Source organism: Anguilla anguilla, chromosome 7 (genome assembly GCF_013347855.1).
Source record: "Anguilla anguilla isolate fAngAng1 chromosome 7, fAngAng1.pri, whole genome shotgun sequence".
In the NCBI taxonomy this organism is placed as follows: domain Eukaryota; kingdom Metazoa; phylum Chordata; class Actinopteri; order Anguilliformes; family Anguillidae; genus Anguilla; species Anguilla anguilla.
In genome coordinates, this window is record NC_049207.1 from 20,671,345 (window position 1) to 20,693,088 (window position 21,744).

The following is a 21,744-nucleotide window of genomic DNA, read 5'->3' on the forward strand; positions in this document are numbered from 1 at the left end:
TGTATCTCATCGTATCCCCCATTGAACACAATGCGTGGCCATTGTTACATTGTGTCTGCAGTGCCAAAACTCATTACCTTTCATCTTTGGGGGGCGGAGGGGGGGGGGTTCAGACCAAGCCCCGGCCTATTTCGGCGAAGACTCACCTCGGCTGCCCTCGCTGTCATTTGAGCGAGGGGAAATGAAGCGCCCCTCGGAACAGCGCTCCGAATCCAACGCGTTGACGAGTTCAATTACCCGTCCCCAAACTTCCCGTACCATCTTACCTCCCGGTGCATCCACTGTTCCCCACCGGTACCGAGACCACCCCTTTCGCTGCAGACAAAAGGAGCAGAAAACCAGGCCAGCGCTCGCCGAACACAAACAGCGCATTCAAGACCTCGGCCCAGTACAGTACATCCTTTCTCCTCTTACGCAAAAGTGAAAACAGAGAAACGGTGGGTGCACGTTGCTCGAGGTTACAGCTTTTAGCCCCCTTTACTCTTTCAGCTTGCTGCCGCTGGAACTGAATTTTCTTCAAAGCTTAAGAATATTGTGTCGTTGTTATGGCTTAATACAGGAATAACAATTGTACTATACCTCATTAAAAATACACTGGCAATGTTTAGTCAAACAAAATATTCCATTAATGCCTGGGTTGCCAGCTAACTTTCCCACAAGGTTGCAATAGGTATTATTACTAAAGTAGAATGTATGCCTCTCACTTTCTTTTTTATGAATTTGGAGCCAACGTGGGCCTGCTTGTATCCAACAGCCACCCTAATTTGGAATGTTCAACCTGCAACTGCAACCATGTTCACACGTGAACCCCATTGCGAATCGATAAAGTGTAGATATCCAAGGTTCTCCTCTGAAAGATATAGTGTCACCAGCTTGCTTCTTTTTACACTGCAGACTATAGTCGATCTGGCATAGAGTGAAGTCGGAGGAAGACCTTTCATGTATGACTTTAACATGCAGTCCAGCAGGGGGCAATAGAGAGCGATGGCTGCGGTTCCATAACTGACTGAACCCTACCAGAAAGATGGGGTAAAGATCTCTTCGGACGAGACGACAGCGCAGATTAAAGTTGAACCTGCGAACGAGCGTTTCCTGTCTGTGGTGGATGCATCCTCAGCCTCCCGTAATGTAGAGAAGAGAGAAAATGCTGACAGGGCCTAAATAATGTCGTTCACACTGCATTACACCTTCACTTCTGAGCAGGCTGGATCAGCCCTTCATGCTATTTCCAGAAGAAGAAAAAAACATTTTGCCGGGAATTCTTCCTTTCAATTCACATCCATGTCTCCATTATATTTGAAGGTCACAGTCTTTTGAAGCCGTTGTCAGATTCCACTACGCTTAGAAGTTTCTGTAACAAATTAGTTCATGTGAAAGCTGGAGTTTTATCCGTTTACCCGTATATGATTATGCCTGTGGGATGAGGCGTACAAAGACGTAAGATTTTTGACTGTAAGAAGCTGAGAGCTTTTCCACTCAGACAACCGCTAGCTACTGATTTGTTTCTTCCATCTTTTTTATCCTTTCCTTCCTGTGTCCCCAATTCTCTCTTTCCTCTCTCTCTTCTTTCCATCTCCTTCTATTCTAAAGAGTACCTCTGTCCTTATCCTTCCCTCCTTACTGCCTGCCACCCCCCTCTCCATCTCTCCCTCTTTAACCCCTCTTTTCTCTCTCTCTCTCTCTCTCTCTCTCGTCTCTGCGCCCCTGGCCCTTGCACACGTGGCTGGTCTGTCAGTCTGTCAGGGCGCAGTGACGGGAAGCGAAGGTCAGCCTGTCAGCTCCCTGCCCGTCACCCCGGCTAGGCGCTCTGACTCTCTGAGTTTGGCTGGAAGAACGGGAGACTCCCCTAACAGGCCTCTCCAAACAGCGCCACTCTTTTAGAGCAAATACGAGAATGAACGTTATGGTGCCTCAGGGACAAGCTGTCCTACAGTGTTTTTATACATCAGGCTGTTTTATGGGGACGTGGGTTTATACAGTCAGCTTTGTGAAAGAGTGACACTGTTGTCGTCCTCCTGGACGTGAGCATCCGTGCATGTGCACGCACAGGCATGTGTGTGTGTGTGTGTATTGTGAGTGCATAATCACCATTAATAAAGGTTCTTGGATTTTGGCTGTGTTGAGTGGTACTGCTATTAGGACTGGGTAGCTCTCATCTTTAACACGGGTGAACCTTTCCTTGTCTCTTTGTGCTGCTCCCCCTCTCCGAAGGTCACTGCATGCAGCACTCAACGCGGTGCCTCTCAGCCCTGACATTGCTTGTGAAGTCAGCCCATTCAGACCTGCTTTTTTCTGTCGCTTAGCAGACATAACTATGCAAAAAAAAAAAAAAGATATAAATTACCTCATCTTGGCTTCACATCAGAAATGGCAATCATCCTTTTGGCATTATACTGCATTTCTTACCTCTCCTTTGTACGTCACGAAGCTGTGTGTGCTTTCTTATTTGTATGCATGGTGATTTTCCATGCTGAGGCTTTGTTGCGTGGGTCCATTTTGCACTGCAAACTGCATTGTTGAGTGGCGTTCAGCGCGTTGATGGACAGCAGCTCAGTTACAATGCTATTCAGGTGCCAGGGCATGGCAACCGACCCAACATCATCAAGAGTGTAGACAATGGTTATGTTCTTACAGCGAAACAAAAGCTATTGACCAAGAAATGCGCTAAAAAGATGCACGGGGGTTAAAATTGAGTTCAAAACAAGCGAGCGATGGTTGTAGCTGTGCCATACAAACCACACCATCAGTGAGGAAACATTGGAAAGTGAGGCGTGGACTACACAGGAACAGACAAATTGTGTTTTCCCAGCTCAGTACAACCTGCATCATTATTATTTAACCTCATGAGAACAATAATGGAAAATGGCAGAACGATCATGACGCTGTGCATTCTCGTGACAATGGCTATAGTACAGCCACGGAAGTGGGGCACGGGAGCACAGAGAAATGCTGCACACCGCTGCTTTGTTAGCTGCCCATTATTAGTGTTGTCACAACGTTTATTGTTGACTAAGCAATTTATGCAGTCGGTTTCATTGGATGGCTTTCAGTGCGGGTCAGTGCTGGGTCCAACCTGTCAGTGTGCGGTAAAACCGAAGGATTAATTTTCTCTCCTGTTCATTGACAATAATACCATTGGCAGCTACAATAGATACTGTGTCATGGAGTTTCATATTGACTTGCTGTGTTGATCTTTTCAAAGATTTGTTGCTTTTTTTGTTGTGACCTTTTGCCCTATGTGCACCAATATACACATTTTCCACTTTTATTTCATGTATCAATATACACCGAAAGTCTAAACAAAATCACCTCAAATTATGCATGTGTATTTTCAGAATATTAGTGTACAGATTATAGATTTGGTTACATTAGTTGATGCTTTGAATAAAATGTTGTCTATATGTACTGTGCTGAAGTATCCAGGTGCAAATTACAGATGCTGTGTCTCATGTGATATTCAGAGCCATGAATCCATGGTCCATTTGTTCCTGAGCTCTGACCGTGGGATTTGCTTTCAAGCAGGTGCATTGTAATTACTGGCCCCACCCCATCTGACAGTCCATATACCACAGAGGTTGAGTATCCATTTGAGAGTGCGCTCTGCCGTTTCCGAGCTCGTTCTCACCTCAGCTGCCCTCGCCCGCCATTGAGAGAGAGAGGCGGAATGACGCGCCCCTCAGAATGTTAGCGTAGCATGAATCCTAAATGACATAACTGGCCCCGGGTCCCCACAATGGCGCTGGCTGCCATTTTGAGCTCTGTCTGTCTGTGTCTTTTCAGGTCCAGCGATTATGGAACCACTTACACCAAGCTCAACCTGATGCCCGGGACAACCATCATCGTTACCAACTTCTACATTTGTCCCACCAATAAGAAGAAGGTAGGAGAATATTGGGAAAAAGATCATTTGCTTCAAAGCTGCGGGAAGACATGATCACTTTTATTTAGATGTTTTCATGTGTGACGCACAAACATTAATGTACACAGACATAATTCTGCACAAATGTTCACATTTTAGACAGTTTTAAACAGACATGCACACAGTGCTTCCAGTTGTCCTGAGCTCTTTTAATGTCTTTAGGTCCAGCGATACGTGCACATACTGGGAACACACGCATGCGCGAACACCCAGTTTTGCATACACACTATGCACACGCACACACACGCACACACATACACTACACACTGATGAACTTAAAACTCCTGTGGCCTCATTGAGAAGACTGAACTAAGCAATGTACCCACCTCTCAAGCAGATAAATCCTAAAATCTGGCCTCGACTCAGAAGCCTGCCCTCTGGGTGCTCAATCCTCCAGCTCAGCTGTGAGATCTCTGGGCCCAACATCAACTGCCACTAATTGCCTGGGAATCGGAGGCTAATTTCCCTGCGGGACGATAGAGCTAGATGGGAGAAGTTCCATTTCCATTTATTTCCACGTTTTGAAGTGGGCCGCTAGACGAACCCATTAATACAGGCTAGCTGAAGGTCTGGAAAGGGGGCTCCTTGTAATCTCTACTGACAGACAGGGGCTTACAGTGTCAGATTTCCGTTCTCATTTTATTGATATGCTAACGCTGAGGTTTCAGTGTTCACCGGAGGATTGATGCACAGAATTGACACTGTTTGAGCTGTAGGATATGAGCACATGAATACCTGAGTCACTATACCTCAGTATTCCTTTCAGGGAATCTCGGTGTCCAAAAACCCATCTGCTTTATAATTGCTCTGAGCGGCCCTTTAATTGGACTTGGACTTGCGCTCAGACTTTTTCTTAAACACTCTCGTTCACTACAACATGACATGCACTGTACCGTTTCTACCATTTAAGGATTCTGTCCAGGTTCCTCACCTCCTCTGTGACATCAAGAGAACTATCCACTTAATTCTCTTCATGTCAGTTAGTGTCACCAGTCAGGGCTGATTTAGCAGATGGGACCTTCCTATTTAGTCCAAGGCTATTGATCCAAAACCAGAACATCTGTTCCTCGCTGCCCATTGGCTGATGGTGCCGTTGGTGCGTGAACAATAAGACAATATGGCTCTGAGATTAGAAAAATGTGAATTCTCGAATGCCCTTGTCTTTCAGAAGAACAACCTCTATTCACACAGTTGAACAGTGTATAGCATTTACAATAGATGCCCAGGGAAAATTATTTTTCTAATTACTTTGTAAATTCTTTCTAAGATATCGAGAGGAGGTTGAGAGGCAATCAATGAATCTGAATCGGTTAAGAACACTTCTATAGATCAGTGTCTGGCTTGCTTTTATGAATCTCCTTTTCTTGTTGAAAGAAACTGGGCAGTTCTTGTGCTATTCTGCACGTGGTGGAAAAATTGTCATTAATTTCCTGTGACGGAAATTCACATCTTTTGTCTGCCAACGTCTGAAAGAATAGAGCTTTTACAAGCCGCTATTGAGAGAAAAAAAATGTATCTGTTCTATAGCAGTGATAGAAGATCTATCTCTATTCTGAAATAACTCTGAATAAAAGGAAAGACAATTAACTGAAAGATGTGGTATAGCATATTCCAGTATATTTATGAAATATTGTAATAAAAATTGATCCTGGTCTTCTTGCCTTTCCAAATATTGTGAGCTATCACATGCATTTATTGTATCAAAAGGTGTTGATAAGACCTGTGTAAGTACTGTGCATCCCATGCATCTGCATAGGGATGTGTTATTAATACAGAATCTGTTCAGTTTTCAGTGTGATGCTACCCATAATGGAACATGCAGTGCGGGTAGCTGTGGTGATAGTGTGTGCGCGAGTGTGTGTGTTGTGTGTGTGTGTGTGTGTCTGTCTGTCTGTCTTCACCGTTCAAAGAAAGTCTTAAAAGCACTGTTTTAACTTGCTTGGACTGTCTCGTGAAAACAGTAAACCTGTAGTGAGGCTGAAAATAGAACAACTTGTGAACACACGCAACACGTGTGTGTCTGTAAGTGCGGAGGTGGGAGGTATGGAGCGTGCGAGTGGGGCTGGAACAGAAGTGGTTCAAAAATGCAAAAATGTTTTTTTTAGCCCAGATTAAGTAATGGCTGCTTTTCTCGGGATACGTTTTTGGTGCTGCTGAGCTACGAGAGATGAGAAGGAAGATGTGTCCACTTAAGTATTGCATACATGATTAATCATTAAATATTTAAAGGAATTTTTATGCATGCATATTCCACATGCTGCCCTTGCAAGATATGGATTCACTTCCCTTAGGAGTTTTATTAAACTCTGCCGTGTAATTTTTAGCCTTTCAGCATTTTGGCTGAATAGTCAACTTAAACGAAGTTGTGGCGGGCTTGTCAAAGACTTTTTCAGATTTCCCACTCCATATTATCAGGGTTGGCTCTCAGTGGAACAACAAAGATTTGTTGACAGAATTCATTTTCCTATATTTTGTAGGCCCACATTATTGAAAATCAGCAGAGACGTTTGATGCTCATAATATGGGTGCTGCAAGGAGGAAGTGCCATAAAGGGGTTTTTTAATTAATGTTGTTTAACTCACAATACTATCATTTTGGCTTGATTGAAAGAGATGGGTCATTTTATGAATTGCTTCTTTTTTTTGATTTAGGGAAGGGAAAAAAAATTAAGTGATTGGCTGGTATTCTGCTATGATTACTGTTTTAATACAAAAGCGGAACTCCCTGAAAAAAGATTCACTTCAACCTCAATATTTTTGGTACCGTCATTTGGTATCATTTAAAATACACATCTGAGTAGAACTGAAAAGGAATTTCTCTTTTGGGGAAAATAAATCAATCAATACTCCAAAATGAAAACTCAAGTTTTATGTACTATCTACACAACAGCCATCACAAAGCTAAGTGTTAACTTGCCAGGGGCTTCCAAACAAACATATATTTTTCCCCTATGAAAAACTACAGTAGGGTGCCCTTGAACGTGAGTCAATCTGCTAAGCCTTCAGTATAATGAATTGGCTGATATGTGGTGGTAGACACGAGGTGTCTGAAGAATAAATGGCTAAATAACAGAGGAGGTTGTTTAAAGCCTTGGGCTTTACATGGGGGTGATGGCTATGGACAGCCTTCCGAGTAGAAGCTGAAAGCAAGCTCTCAGTGGGGAGTCTGAAGATGCTGAATTTGAGTAATATCATTTTAAAGTGAATCTGATGCCTGCTGTGTCATCCAGCAAAGTATTACTGCTTTCTCCTGCTCTCTCTCTCTCTCTCTCTCTCTCTCTCTCACACTGTCTCTGTATATCGCTTTTCTCTCTCTATTTCTCTGTCTTACAGATCAGGCTATGCACACACACACATTACATTACATTACATTACAGGCATTTGGCAGACGCTCTTATCCAGAGCGACGTACAACAAAGTGTATAACCATAACCAGGAACAAGTATGTCGAAAACCCTAGAGAGAAGTACCGTTCCAAGTGCAGGGAACAACCGCATAGTTCAACTTGGACCCTGTAGGTTAAACTGATTAACACTAACACAAACAAGAACAGCAACAACGCAGTCTAGGCAAAAATACAAGTAGTAGTTAAGACGAGTGCATTAACTAAGTCAACTACGAAACAGCTACCTAGTTACAACCCTAAGCTTACAGTCAATTTAGAGATTACAGAGAGGTAGGGAGGGATGGGGAGAGGTGCAGCCTAAAGAGGTGAGTCTTCAGTTGTCGCTTGAAGTGGGTCAGGGTCTCAGCTGTTCTGACCTCCACGGGGAGGTCATTCCACCATCGTGGGACCAGAAGAGACAGGAGACGTGATCGGGAAGCGCAGGTGCGAAGAGGGGGAGGTGCCAGACGTCCTGAGGTAGCGGAACGGAGGGGTCTGGCTGGCATGTAGGGTTTGAAGATGTTGTGGAATTATGCTGGGGCTGATCCCTTGACTGCCTGGTATGCTAGGACCAATGTTTTAAATTTGATGCGAGCCATAACAGGCAGCCAGTGGAGGGTAGTGAGCAGGGGAGTGACGTGGGAGTGTCTGGGGATGTTGAAGACCAGAGGAGCTGTAGAATTCTGAATGAGTTGCAGGGGTCTGATGGAAGATGCAGGTAGTCCAGCCAGAAGAGAGTTGCAGTAGTCCAGGTGGGATAGTACCATTGCTTGGACCAGGAGCTGGGTTGAGTAGGTGGTGAGAAAGGGGCAGATTCTCCGGATGTTATACAAGAAAAATCTGCACGCCCAGCTTACCACTGCGATGTTCTTGGAGAACACACACACACACACACACACACATACTCACTCATACATTCACACACGCACACACACACACATACCTACACACGTGCTCACACTTTTCCTTCAGATAAGACGTCGTAAGTCAGGAGATTAACATTACATTAGCAGTTTACTCCAGGACATAATTTCTTTTCTGAAGAACAGGAGATTCTCAGATTGGTAATCTTCAGAAAGGCTTCTGACCACAGAGGAATCTCTGGCCATAACATTTTTTAATCCCTTGTTTCCTCTCCCCACCAGCTCCCAGGCTCTGTGATAGCGTGCCCGTTGAAAATCATTCTGGCTTTCATCTTCCTTTCTGGCTCTGCATTGAATAAGATAAAGTGGCACTACAGTCAAGCGTGGCATAGTAATAATTCAAAGCATATGCGATCACACTCGAGCATTTCTTGTGTCAGACACCATACACTGTGGGGAATGTTTTTTTTTTTTCTCTCCCTCTCAAACTCAAAGAGTGTTGTACACCCCTGCAGTGTAAAACATGTCATTGGCCCAGGGTTACTTGCATCATGTATAAAAATCATTTTAACTGGAAAACCCAGCACAGGTACAACAATTGTGTTTTTACATTGTGGGATTCAAACCCGCTCCCATGTGGTGCTGTGTCCTGGGCAGCAGCACCCTGGAGAATCAGTGCATGGCACTGGCTGTACACAGGTTCTAGACCAGTGATCTTCATTCCTGGTCCTGGAGAGCCACAGGGTCTGCTGGTTTTTGTTGTTACTCAGAATTTAATTGGTCAATTAAAGCAGCCGATTACACTATTAACTCACCAAACTTGACTTCTTGGGTCTGAATTGGTTGCTGATATTGAGGGGGAAAAAAACCAGCTGACTTTGCAGCCCGCCAGTACCAGGAATGAAGATCATTGCTCTAGAGAATCTCTGGCAGTTCTAATGATTATTAAACGTTCTAATGACTGTTAAACGTTCGATGGAGTCATGTTTTTGTTTCGTTTAATTTATTGTTGTTGATGAGAGTGTGGTTTTAGACACAGTGAAAACTTGACAAGGCGTAACATGATGGGATAGCATACCTGCCATCCCAATTAATGTTATAACATGGCATCAGACCACAGTTTCCAACAATTACAGGGTAAGATCTGGGAGAGAACTTCCAGAAATTCTATTCTGGAAAGCTGTAGTGGTTTTCATTTTCTTTTAACCCATGTTTCTATCATGTAACAGGCTTTACTTGGAAATCCAATCACCTTTGGTATTAGATTTAAGTTAATAATAATAATAATTATTATTATTAGTAGTAGTAGTAGTAGTAGTTGCAGTAGTAGTAGTAGTAGTAGTAGTAGTAGTTGCAGTAGTACTTTCCAGCATCAAGTTGCCAAAGCTATCTCTTTCCGACTGTGTTGCCTAACATTATGTCCATTATGTGAGGGAGTGATACTGTGAATATGTGAATATGAATTATTAGTGGCTGGCCCAGTTTGATACAGTAGCCCATTCTTTGTGGTAACTCCCGATACATTTACATTGATATGAACAATGTGAGTACAATCACCCGTCTAAAGTTAGCTACGCACTTACACTGTACTAGCTGGCAAATTATTTGCTTATTATGCAATGTTTATTTTTATTTATTTTTATATTAAGTAAGCTAGAATTAGTTGGCTGACGTTAACTAGCCAGCAATGTCAAGCACAGTGGATCGCAAAAAGAAAATGTACACTTTTTAGCAAAAAAATAAAACATTTTCAAATAAAAAATGTTCTATAATTCTAGGCTTGTCTTTGTACAGGTCTTCAATTGCTTTCACATGTTAATTTAAGGCTGGCAAATGCTCCATCCTTGATTTTGTAATTGTTGAATAAAGTAATTTTCTACTATCAGAAGTCATGCTAATGAACCATTTCGGGGTGATTTTTGAAAAACGTTTCTTATGGGGGAACATGCCCCCAAACCCCCAGAGTTTCTTTCTCCATACCCCCCCCCCCCCCCCCCCGCATCACCCCCTCTGGGACCAACAAAGACCATCCCCCTTTTCACTTTTTACAATTGGCCCACTGATAGTTGCAGTAGTAGTAGTACTAGTATTACTGTAACAGTTCTGGCCTCCATGGTCAGAACTGTAAGGAATCTGAATAATGCCTTTAGGTCCATTCTGAGTATATCCAGGAAATTGTATTCTCCTGTGTTATTTAGGCAGACAATAGAAACATTTCAACTCAATTCTGTTTACTTTTTGAAATTATTGTTATTTTGGTTATTGTGCTGCCCTAGGACATTTGTTTCACCCCATGGTCGGTATCAGTGAATAATGTCATCGTTGAAGTGAATTGATTGCCTGACCTCATTTCCACATAAATCAATCTCTGGAAAAGCAAACAGAAACACAGGCTAACAGTGCTACCCCGTGGCTACACACATGTTTATGTAAGCCCCTTTCATATTAATGCACAACAGAGATGCCCAGACAGGCAATGTATGAAACAATAGAACAATAGATAGTATATGTCTAATTTCAGACCAAAAACCACATCATGCTCTCCCAAAAGAGTATTTATGTGTTCTGGGCACATTACTTGGTATTAGTTAACCCTGCTTTAACCTCCCTCTCCTCTCCTGTTTGCTCCTGTCCTCCACTCTGCTTTCCTATTGTGTCCAGTCACCACGTCAACTTATTTGTGATCTGCTCTCCCTTCCTTCTACTAATACTACTACCTCTACTACTCCTCCCACTACTATTACCACTAGTACTGCTACTGCTACTATTACTAGTACAACTACTACTACTACTACTATTACTACTATTACTATTACTACTACTATTACTATTACTACACTACCTCTACTACTACTACTACTACTACCACTACTAGTACTACTAAGAAATGGCTACAGTCAGTTGTCACTCAGTCTCTCTCACTCTTTCTCTCTTCTCTCTCTTTGGGAGAATGGGTTGGATTGGTACATGGAGTGTTCAGAGCTGCCGTGTGTTCTTTCTGGAGGGCAGGGCAGGAAGGAGGTGGGGGATGGGGGAGAATTTCTGTGCAGTGACCTGCTTCTGATCTGTCATGGGAGGGATGCTTTTTGTTGTGTTTCATGACTTTACCTTTTGCATGCCTTCATCCCCCAGGGGGGCTAGTGACATTAGTTCCGGAGAGCTCTGCTCCGGAGAGAGAAAGAGGGAGAGGGCTTTGTGGACTCCCGTCTGGAGGCCCCGTTCAGAGCCAGGGGGAACGTGAGCCAGGGAAGCCGAGGGCCGGGTGTCTCGTCACGGGCGAGACGCCCATCAGGCGCGGGGCGTAGACGGGTGCTGTGTTTTAACGACTCTCTGCAGCTGTGAACCGTCCCTCCTCCAGCCCCATGCATTCCCACGCAGCGGGCTTATGTGTCCAATTACAACCCTGCCCAGCTGCGTTAGCCCGCTCGTTAGCTCGCGCACAACAGAAGAATGCTGCCATTTCGGCTAGAATTATTTTATGTTAGCAACACAATGCTACATAAACCAGTTTCCATGAATTAGTGCACACAAAATAATTATAATAAAAACATATTAAAAAAAATAATAAAAAGCATTCTGGCACCTTCTTGATTTCTGGGTCTGGACTTCCTGGGTTCAATCACTACTGGTAATTGAAATCAATGTAGATCTAGAATCTAGAACACTGACATAGAAATTTGAAAAAAAAAACATTCCCTAAAGTCTACTCTGCTAAAGGTTAAATAAATGTTGCAAAGAGGAAGCTGAGATAGATACATAGTTAGGTAGATAGACAGAAAGATAAATAGATGGATAGATAGATATCAGATTTTTTTTTAAATCATGCCCACTCTCTCATTTGTCTAATTTTAGGATTGTCTAAAAATAGGTATTAATCTCTATTACACCCCCTCAGATTGTAGCCTGCCAAGTCGACCGCAGAAATTCAATTTTAGACTTGGACCCAGCATCCATATGATTGGTCCCTCAAGCATACAACAGAAAGAGAAAAAAAAATTGTGTGTGTGCATGTGTGAGTGTATGCGTGTGCATGTGCGAGTGTGTGAGTGTATGCTTGTGTGTGTGCGTATGTGTATGTGTGTGTGTGGGTGTATGCATGTCCTCATTAATATTCTTTAATAATATCATAATTATGAGTAGTACAGGGCAGAAAAGGTAAGATGGTACACCCTCAAGCAGGGTGGCAAAGGTGACTCTATGTCTGTTTTTACCTAATGATGACAATGGCAGATCAAGACAACCCTTTCATAACAAACCATAACATCTCCTCTTTCAATTTTTGCAATTTGTTTTCAGCTGAAAATAGTCTTGTCATTGCTTCCATGGTCTACGTCTTCGTACCATACACTGTCAAAATAAACAATACTAGCAGGAGGACATTAGCTCTGGCATGTCCCACTGAGCACCATTAAGGCCAGGTCTTAATGTTACCTTTCCTCTTACCTCAGACCTCAGTGGCCATGGTGATCCCGTTATTTTGTTTTAGCTGAATAAACAGATAATTTAAGCCCCAGAATCAGTGGTGGCCAGATATTCAACAAAGAGCCATAATTACACGATCGGAACGTAGGCTGAACGAAAAGCGATATGTAAGTAACTTGACAGGACCCCATGAACCTGACAGCGTGATTTCAGGAACAGTAATAACGAGGTAAAGAACAAGTGCTCCCCGTGGTTACCGATCCAAGTTCTCCCACGGAAGGCAGGATGGCGCAGTTAAAGGTCCCTCATTAAATCCAAGGCTCCGCGGTGTTTCTTTTTTTTCCTTTTCTGTTGGTGCCGCTCCGCTTTGTCGTTTGGTTTTGATCTATAGGGGTTTAAATCCTCCGCTAACATAGTCATAAATATTAATGACACAATGGAAGCTATTTATATATTCCTCCCCTGCTAACTGCGAGGAGGCCCCCTAGCTTGCCTTTTTTGCTCTGAGATGGATTGATCCTGACTGGGAGACAGGTGACCTTGTATCCGCGGGAACCGTACCGCGCAATCAGAGCAGCACAATGAACTGCACTTAAGACGCAGCACAGGGTATTAGGAACAAGGAACTAGGTATCAGAAAAAACTAAAACGGTAAAAAGAAAAGCTAAATCTACCACTTAAAGCAGAATAGTGCTCTTGGTGTGCTGTGCGCTCTATAGTTTGTGCGTTGTTTATTGCGGGTTTTATCTGCTTTGGCTGCAGAGGTAAAGACGTTAAGAAGCTTTTGTTTCCCTGGTTGTCTCTTACGTGGGTGGGAGGTGCTGTGATGGAGGCCAGATCGATACCTTTCTCCCAAACCCCAGAGACAGCCTCATTTACTCCTGCCCCTGCAGCAGCCTGATGATAACTGTCTGATCTTCTCTCTCTCTCACACACACATACCCTCTCTGTGTCTCTGTCTTTCTCTCTCTCTCTCTTTCTCTCCCTGAGCTTCCCTCTTTCAGTTAAACAATTTGGGGGGGGGGTGTGTGTGTGTGTGTGTGTGTGTGTGTGTGCGTGTGCCTGTACCTGTATGTGAGAAGGAGGTTGCCAGAAAAAGAGAGAGAGAATTTAGACTTTTATATTTAGAACAGAATTATTAACAGTAATTTGTTGAGCACTAGTTTTTTTAACACTTAGTTTGCTGAGGACAGTTGAGCGGGACCACCTGGAAAACCAAACAAGCACAGAAAAAGAAATTAAACACCAACTAAACAGCACAAGGCAGTTGATAAAACCCATGCTGACTTCAGCCTGGACACCACAGTTGCCTGCGGGATAGAAACTGCATCTTCTCCCTGCCATTCCCGGCTAGATTTTAGGGCTTTGTAAATTACCAGCTTTGCTTCTCAAACCATAAAATTAATCAGCAAGCAATAATATATTTTGCACTGATTGTATCGTGTACCCATTTTTTTTTTTAAACCGGGGGAAAAAACCTTGTCATGCTTTCCCACTGAGCTACTCAGAAACTCCGATGCTGGCTACACCTTTGGGCTCTCACTGTAAATGCACCCTTGTCCTGATGGCAGAGACGTTGCTCCCTTCGTGGCTCAGGATTGAGCCTGGCAGCCACATGGCACGCTGTCTTGCACGTTAGGGGCGGAGACTTCTGTTAGACAGAAGGGGTGAACATCTGCCCCGATTGTAAGCCACTCCCCCTCCCCAAGTTACAAAGCTGAGCAAAGCACACAGACTTCATGCGTGAGAGATACATTTGTTTTTTTTCCCCATTGAATTAAGTCTGAGACTGTCCAGACCCACACACAGAGATAGGGAGAGAGGGAGCGAGAGATGAGGAGAGAAGGGAGAGAAAAGAGTTCAGCATGGCAATAGAGGGGGAATGTAATTCAGGTCAGAAAAATTGAACTTATGCTTTTAGTTCATACAGTGACAAACTGAATATAAATTGACATATTTCTACAGTTATGCCTTACGTAAACCCTAGGGATTGGGGAAAGCTTTATTTTGGCATGGATGCTGAATAGTGAAAAGGATTGGGGTTAAATAAACGGCATGCGATATACTTCACAATGGTACACTAAGCCAACACTATGCTCTGTTTCTTGTTTTATTTTCTGGCAACATTTCTCTCCAGAATGACAGCGCGTGATGCTGTTAACCGCCCTCCCAGTTCATCACGTGTTGGGAATGGCCTCAGTACAATGTTGTTGGTGTCAGAGTAATGACAAAATATGGTCCGACAGCGCCAAGGTCTGACAGCGCCAAGATAGTTTTGGTTTATTTCCCCGCTATCATTGTCACTTTAACATTCTGTAGAAGGGCCTTTGACCGAGGGACGGCGCCACTCCCTTCTGTGGCATTCCGACTGTGTCCTTACGGCATTCTGACCGTGTCCTTACGGCATTCCGACTGTGTCCTTACGGCATTCCGACTGTGTCCTTACGGCATTCTGACTGTGTCCTTACGGCATACTGACTGTGTCCTTACTGCATTCTGACTGTATCCTTACGGCATTCTGACTGTGTCCTTACGGCATTCCGACTGTGTCCTTACGGCATTCCGACTGTGTCCTTACGGCATTCCGACTGTGTCCTTACGGCATTCTGACTGTGTCCTTACAGCATTCCGACTGTGTCCTTACAGCATTCTGACTGTGTCCTTATGGCAGTCCCAGCGTGTCCTGTGGATTTTGGAGATCCCAGACAGAGGGCTGGGGAAACACAGCCATCAGTCGGAGGGGAGGGGGTTGGCCTGCTGGCTGATTCTGTGAGTGTATGATGCTGACGTGTGCCCCTGTCCCCCCCAGCTGAGGGGCAGCAGCCATGATTGACATGTGCCAGGAAACAGGACGGCGGGAAGGATTTGTGGCTGTCCACGGAGGCAGGAGCGGGCATTTGCTGATAAGCTGACGTGACGTGTGTGTGTGTGTGTGCGCATGTGTGTGTGTGTGTGTGCGTGCGCGTGTGTGTGTTGGGACCCAGGGAACAGTCCATGCAGCCCTAAAGAGGTGTGAGGACCCCGACAGGGAAGCCAAGCACTGTCTGAACCACACAGGAGCTGCTTCCCAGAGTGTCTGTGTTACCGTGGTGTCACACCCTGTGTAGTGAGCAGGCCTGTGAGGCCCTGACAGACCCTCCAGATGCTGCCCAATGAACTGCCTTGTCTGCTTTCTCAATCAGCCGCACACATTTCAACCTTTCTTTCAATAACTCTGGAGCAGTGGACTTCTCTCATACAATGCTGAATTTTCTGCCTTGCTGTGGTCCTGTGTTTACAATCAAAAAAGTCTCCTCCTCTGTCTTCAACCCCGCCCACTCACCTCGATTTCCCCACCTAGTGTAGATAGCTGGATATACTGAGGTAAAGTTACTGCTGTGAAATTAGCAACCATGAGCGACCGTAAGAATGGAGATTAGATTATAGCTTAATTAATTCCATTATGTTCAACGTAATTGTGGATTTATCATTGAGACTTTTATTTCAAAAATTTCAGACCCTCATGAAAAGCCTTATTGTTACTAGCTTCACATTGCAGGTAACATTACTTACAGGTCCAACAGAAAACAAGCGACATTGTTTGTCATCCCCTTGGCAAACTTCAGCTGATGCCACCGAGGAAAAGCAATTCCAAGGTTAACTAGCTCTTGAACTAGCCCTGTCAGCTTGTCTTTTTGCTTTGCTGCTAGCTAGCAACAAACACTCCACTGAAATCTCATCCCAAACCACAGGCTGTGTAGCCACACCCAACCCACCCCACACAGAAAACAGCACCATGCTCAGAAACATCTCAAACACATTTTAAAATAAAAAGTACAGGTAAAGGTGTTCAAATTCAGAAAAGGTGTGTGAAGACAGAGATTGCAAGTGCATCAAAGATATGCCTTAGCATGGTTATTTTATAACATTTTTAATGTAAATATCCTGCATAGTGTACCGTCAAGCCATTAAGGAAACAGACTTTTTTTTATTGGTGTGTTTGAAGAGCCTTCTTTAATCAACTCAACCTCTTTTTGATCCTGATGTTGAAAGATGGTGAGAGCTTGCACTGATTGGCTGTTGGGAAGGGCGGCGGGGGGGGGGGGGGGGGCTACAGGAGCTCAGCTGCTCTTCCAATAGTGGGGGAAGATCCTGTGATACTGTTAATTGCTTCTGACGCAGATTCCAAGGGACGACCGCTTTACTGCATCAGGGGCAGAATAATGTCCAAGTAGAAAAAAGCAAGAGTAGCTTAATGCACAAGTAGATTAAAGCAAGAGTAGTATAATGCACAAGTAGAATAAAGTAAGAGTAGAATAATGCACAAGGAGAATAAAACAAGAGTAGAATAATTGATCAATCATGTTATCTTTCTTTTTCCGTCTGTTTTCCTCACTTTGCCATTAAGGGCCTACAGTAGCTGAGCGCATATTTTATAATCATCCATTTATTCCTCCTTCCATACTGGGCCTGTGGGAGAGCAGTCGCTGCTATTGCTCGTTGATTGTGGGGATTTATTTATTGGGGTTTCTTTTCTCCTTTTGAAAATAACACCGCGCTGTTGTTGTTTTTAGTAAAGCCATTCTCATTACAGCCAAGCGGTTTGTTTACCAGTCAAACAGCGAAACCCGGGGTCTTTCTTCTAGAGAATTCTCAGCCCCTCCAGCCCCGCGGTGTTCAGCTTCTCCTGTGAAATGAAATCAATGCCTTCATGTGCCCAAGGAGTTTTTATTTTTACTGCACGCGAGCGCTGAGCGTTGGCTTTGCGCTTCTGTCTCTCAGTAGGCCCCTCTCATAGAGGTGTGGCTCTGTGCTTTTCGTTAGCATCATCCTGGAATACATCGCAGGGACAAGGTGTGGGGGGAGGGAGGGGGTTTCACAGACCGTTTTCAGTTTTTTCTCTGGTCATTTTCCTGATATTGGCATTGAATCCACAGACAGAGAGGGAGAGGCGAGGCTTAGCGTTGCTCGGATGTGGCGTGTACGGTGTCGAGGATAATTGGATCCAAACACAAACACCTCGGAAATAAAATGAAAATGAAATTTCTCATTTTGCCGTTGTTCGGGCTCATTAGGGTGCATGTCTGAAAGACCCTCATCCCCCCCCAACCCCGCCCCCCTCTCCCTCCAGGCACGGCAGTGTGGGTGTTTGCGGAATTTTAATAAATGTTTGTTTGGGCTTTTCTTTCTTTTCCCCTCAGATTTAATGGCCGAAATGCCAGTGCGAACCTTAAGCATTTCAGAGGATGGGGGGTTGTGACCTTGACGGCTATTTTCCATCGCAAATGCGCGGGAACAACCGTTCACGCCCACTGGTAGCTCATCAACAGGTGGCATTCTGGGAGTCTGTGGGGAACTAATCATGCTTTAATGGCTTTTCATAGCCCTGCCCGATGGGGACAGCTGTCGGCGGCGGCTCTCGTGGTGACGGGTCGTAGGTGACTGCTGTGCTGCCAGTCCGGAAACCAGACTGCCCTGACTACATCTGGGAGGGGTCAGCAGACCAGAACTGATTTGCCATCCTGGGACGCAGCTCGAGGGGGGGTGGGGGGGGCGTGGGGTGGGGGGGTTAGTCATGGTGGGAGTCAGGGCGAGGTGCGAACTGCCCTCCTCAAGGTGACAGTGGAATCTTCCCGGCGGGGTCGTCATGGCAACGGCAGAGCCGTGGCAATGAATTTTAACAGCGTCTGTGTGTGTGTGTGTGTGTGTGTGTGTGTGTGTGCATGTGTGTATGTGGGTGCTTGACATGTCAGTATCATGTAGGTGTTGGTACGTACACTGCACACACTCAACACAATGTAGTTACTTTTCGGCTGCTTTGTCCTTGTTTACATATGTAATTACACAGACGTCGAGACACTGTTATGTAAAGTGTAACTACGTGTTCTGCCTTTTGTGGTCAAATGCGTGCCAGGCCGGGCAGGGCATGAAGAGCATAATATAGGAGAGAGGGAAAAAGAGAAAAAGGACAGGGGAGGGGAAGAGTGCGGATGTAACATAAAACAGTGCTAACCAACCCTGTTCCTAGAGATCTACCATCCTATAGGATTTCATTTCAACCCTACTTTGGCACACCTGACTCAAGTCAACATGACCTTTAGCTGTTGAATGAGGTGTGCTTTGTTAGGGCTGGAGGAAAAACCTACAGGATGGTAGATTGCCAGGAACAGCATTGGTTGCCACTGACATAGAATAACTAAGGATCCAAGAAAGAATAAAGCAGAGGAGGAATCTAGCGATCACAGTGCCCAAAGACTGTTGTGAAAGCCCTAAAGTCCCTGAGCCAGCGGTATGTCCCTCCAGGCACTGATGAGCCCAGTATCATTCAGTCCCAGTGCAGCGGCGCCGCTAACTGACTGACTGTTCTGTGCCCTTCTGTCCTGTCCTGCCCTGCCCTGCCCTGTGCTGAACTTTACAGCATTGTGAGGACTCCTCTGTGTGTCCGTTCTGTACTTTACAGCATTGTGAGGACTCCTCTGTGTGTCCGTTCTGTACTTTACAGCATTGTGAGGACTCCTCTGTGTGTCCGTTCTGTACTTTACAGCATTGTGAGGACTCCTCTGTGTCTCCGTTCTGTACTTTACAGCATTGTGAGGACTCCTCTGTGTCTCCGTTCTGTACTTTACAGCATTGTGAGGACTCCTCTGTGTGTCCGTTCTGTACTTTACAGCATTGTGAGGACTCCTCTGTGTGTCCGTTCTGTACTTTACAGCATTGTGAGGACTCCTCTGTGTCTCCGTTCTGTACTTTACAGCATTGTGAGGACTCCTCTGTGTGTCCGTTCTGTACTTTACAGCATTGTGAGGACTCCTCTGTGTGTCCGTTCTGTACTTTACAGCATTGTGAGGACTCCTCTGTGTGTCCGTTCTGTACTTTACAGCATTGTGAGGACTCCTCTGTGTCTCCGTTCTGTACTTTACAGCATTGTGAGGACTCCTCTGTGTGTCCGTTCTGTACTTTACAGCATTGTGAGGACTCCTCTGTGTGTCCGTTCTGTACTTTACAGCATTGTGAGGACTCCTCTGTGTCTTCGTTCTGTACTTTACAGCATTGTGAGGACTCCTCTGTGTGTCCGTTCTGTACTTTACAGCATTGTGAGGACTCCTCTGTGTGTCCGTTCTGTACTTTACAGCATTGTGAGGACTCCTCTGTGTGTCCGTTCTGTACTTTACAGCATTGTGAGGACTCCTCTGTGTGTTCGTTCTGTACTTTACAGCATTGTGAGGACTCCTCTGTGTGTCCGTTCTGTACTTTACAGCATTGTGAGGACTCCTCTGTGTCTCCGTTCTGTACTTTACAGCATTGTGAGGACTCCTCTGTGTGTCCGTTCTGTACTTTACAGCATTGTGAGGACTCCTCTGTGTGTCCGTTCTGTACTTTACAGCATTGTGAGGACTCCTCTGTGTGTCCGTTCTGTACTTTACAGCATTGTGAGGACTCCTCTGTGTCTCCGTTCTGTACTTTACAGCATTGTGAGGACTCCTCTGTGTCTTCGTTCTGTACTTTACAGCATTGTGAGGACTCCTCTGTGTGTCCGTTCTGTACTTTACAGCATTGTGAGGACTTCTCTTGTCTCCGTTCCGTACGGCTCTCTGTGCCATATTGTGCAGAGGTCTTATCTTCGCAGGCCATCGTCTCCGCTTTGTGTCGTCTGTCAGCGGGAGAGGAGCTGGTTTTTATGAATCATCCCCTGATTCCAGTGGAGATGCCCACTCTGCCCGCCGGCACTCAATGTCGATGCACTTAATGAGAACTTCAGATAAATGATGCCATCTGAAGAGAAATGGTGCCGCAAATAGAAGAGCGATGGTGTCCATCCATCGCCCAGCCCCACACTACCTTCACCTATGCACGCATGTACACCTGGTGACAATGTCTTCCTCACCCCGTTTCCCCCTCACACGCCATGAAACGACCTTCCTCACCAGCATCCTGTGTGGAACTCTCTCTCTCTCTCTCTCTCTCTCATTGTGTAGTAATACCCCCAATCTCACTTTGTCTGCTGTCCGTTGTCTATTCTCCTGTATTGGTTGTCATGGGTGCAGCCCCACCCTGCTCGCACAGGAGATGGTAGGCTGTTGTCGAGGTTGTAGAAAGCAAAAACTTGGGCTAATCCACCTCAGATCTGGAATAAAACCTCCTATTTAAAGAAGCAAATCTCTCCATTCTTCTCATTCTCAAGCCTCATCGAAGACTGACATTCATTTAATGTTTGACTCTTTAAATTGACCTCTGAACAGCAGCACACCAGAGATGCACACACTATCCATACCGCACCACAGCTAAATTCGCCCCCACTGAACCTCTATCCAGATTCCCCTTTGTTTGCAAGCCATTCTTCTGCCGTCTACAGCATGCAGTATTTAATTATAAAGTTCCTTCTTTGGGCTCCTTCAGAAGAGTGATGGAGAGCTCTGGTTCCCCTTTGCTAAACTACCACAGCGCACAGAATAGGAGGCAGCAGCAATCTGCATAAAAACTCCAGCTACCCCGGGTTGCCTCAGAAGCACATAAAATAGCTATTCCCCCTGAGATTTTAAACACTCGTTATGAAATGGAAAAGCAAGTTTGATAAACGCCCTCGGCTAAGTGTTTGCTTAACATGCCGTCCAGATGAGAGCGACCAACAGAGAAAGGAGGCAAAGTGTATTAAATGAAAACTGTCCTCCTTTCTCGTGCCAGGAAATTGCCTGGCTCTTTGCTTTTCATTTGCACTGAGAACTGAAAATGGGCCTAAGTGGAATCTTCTGAAATGCACAAGCGCTATTCGATATTTTGGGTTTTTGTAACAGCTGCTCGGAAGTGAGGGTTTCTTGAGACTTAAAAATCCAATCAAGACCTCTTCAGCTCATAAGAAGATTTCCATCTCAGTTGAACAGTGGTAGAAAGAAACAGTACCGGCTGTTCAGTTGTACAATTAAAGTGGAAACTGCGGTAAAGACACTGTAAATTAAGCCCAGGTAGAGTTGTTACCTGGGAGGGATTAAATTAACATATCTATACTGCTGTTCGGTGTCTGCTGCTGTGTTATGTACAGATACTAATTGTAATGCGCACCAAAAAGAAAGATTAAACTCATACAAAAAGTCAATTTCAAATATGATGAGTCAGGTAGATAGAGCCGATTCGCAGTGCCTGGGTCGCAGGGCGGGAGGTGATGTTGTTAGCGGAAGCAGC

At 44.8% G+C, this 21,744-nt stretch overlaps 1 protein-coding gene across 4 annotated transcripts in view; it reads left to right on the top strand.

Annotated features, from left to right (window-relative positions):
- sorcs2 (sortilin-related VPS10 domain containing receptor 2) overlaps nt 1–21,744 on the top strand; it is a 246,459-nt gene that overhangs the window by 121,886 nt on the left and 102,829 nt on the right. For all 4 annotated transcript variants that reach the window (XM_035426346.1, XM_035426347.1, XM_035426348.1 and 1 more), the window contains exon 3: nt 3,781–3,880. In XM_035426346.1, coding sequence (XP_035282237.1) covers nt 3,781–3,880 — 100 coding nt within the window. The remainder of the gene's footprint in view (nt 1–3,780; nt 3,881–21,744) is intronic.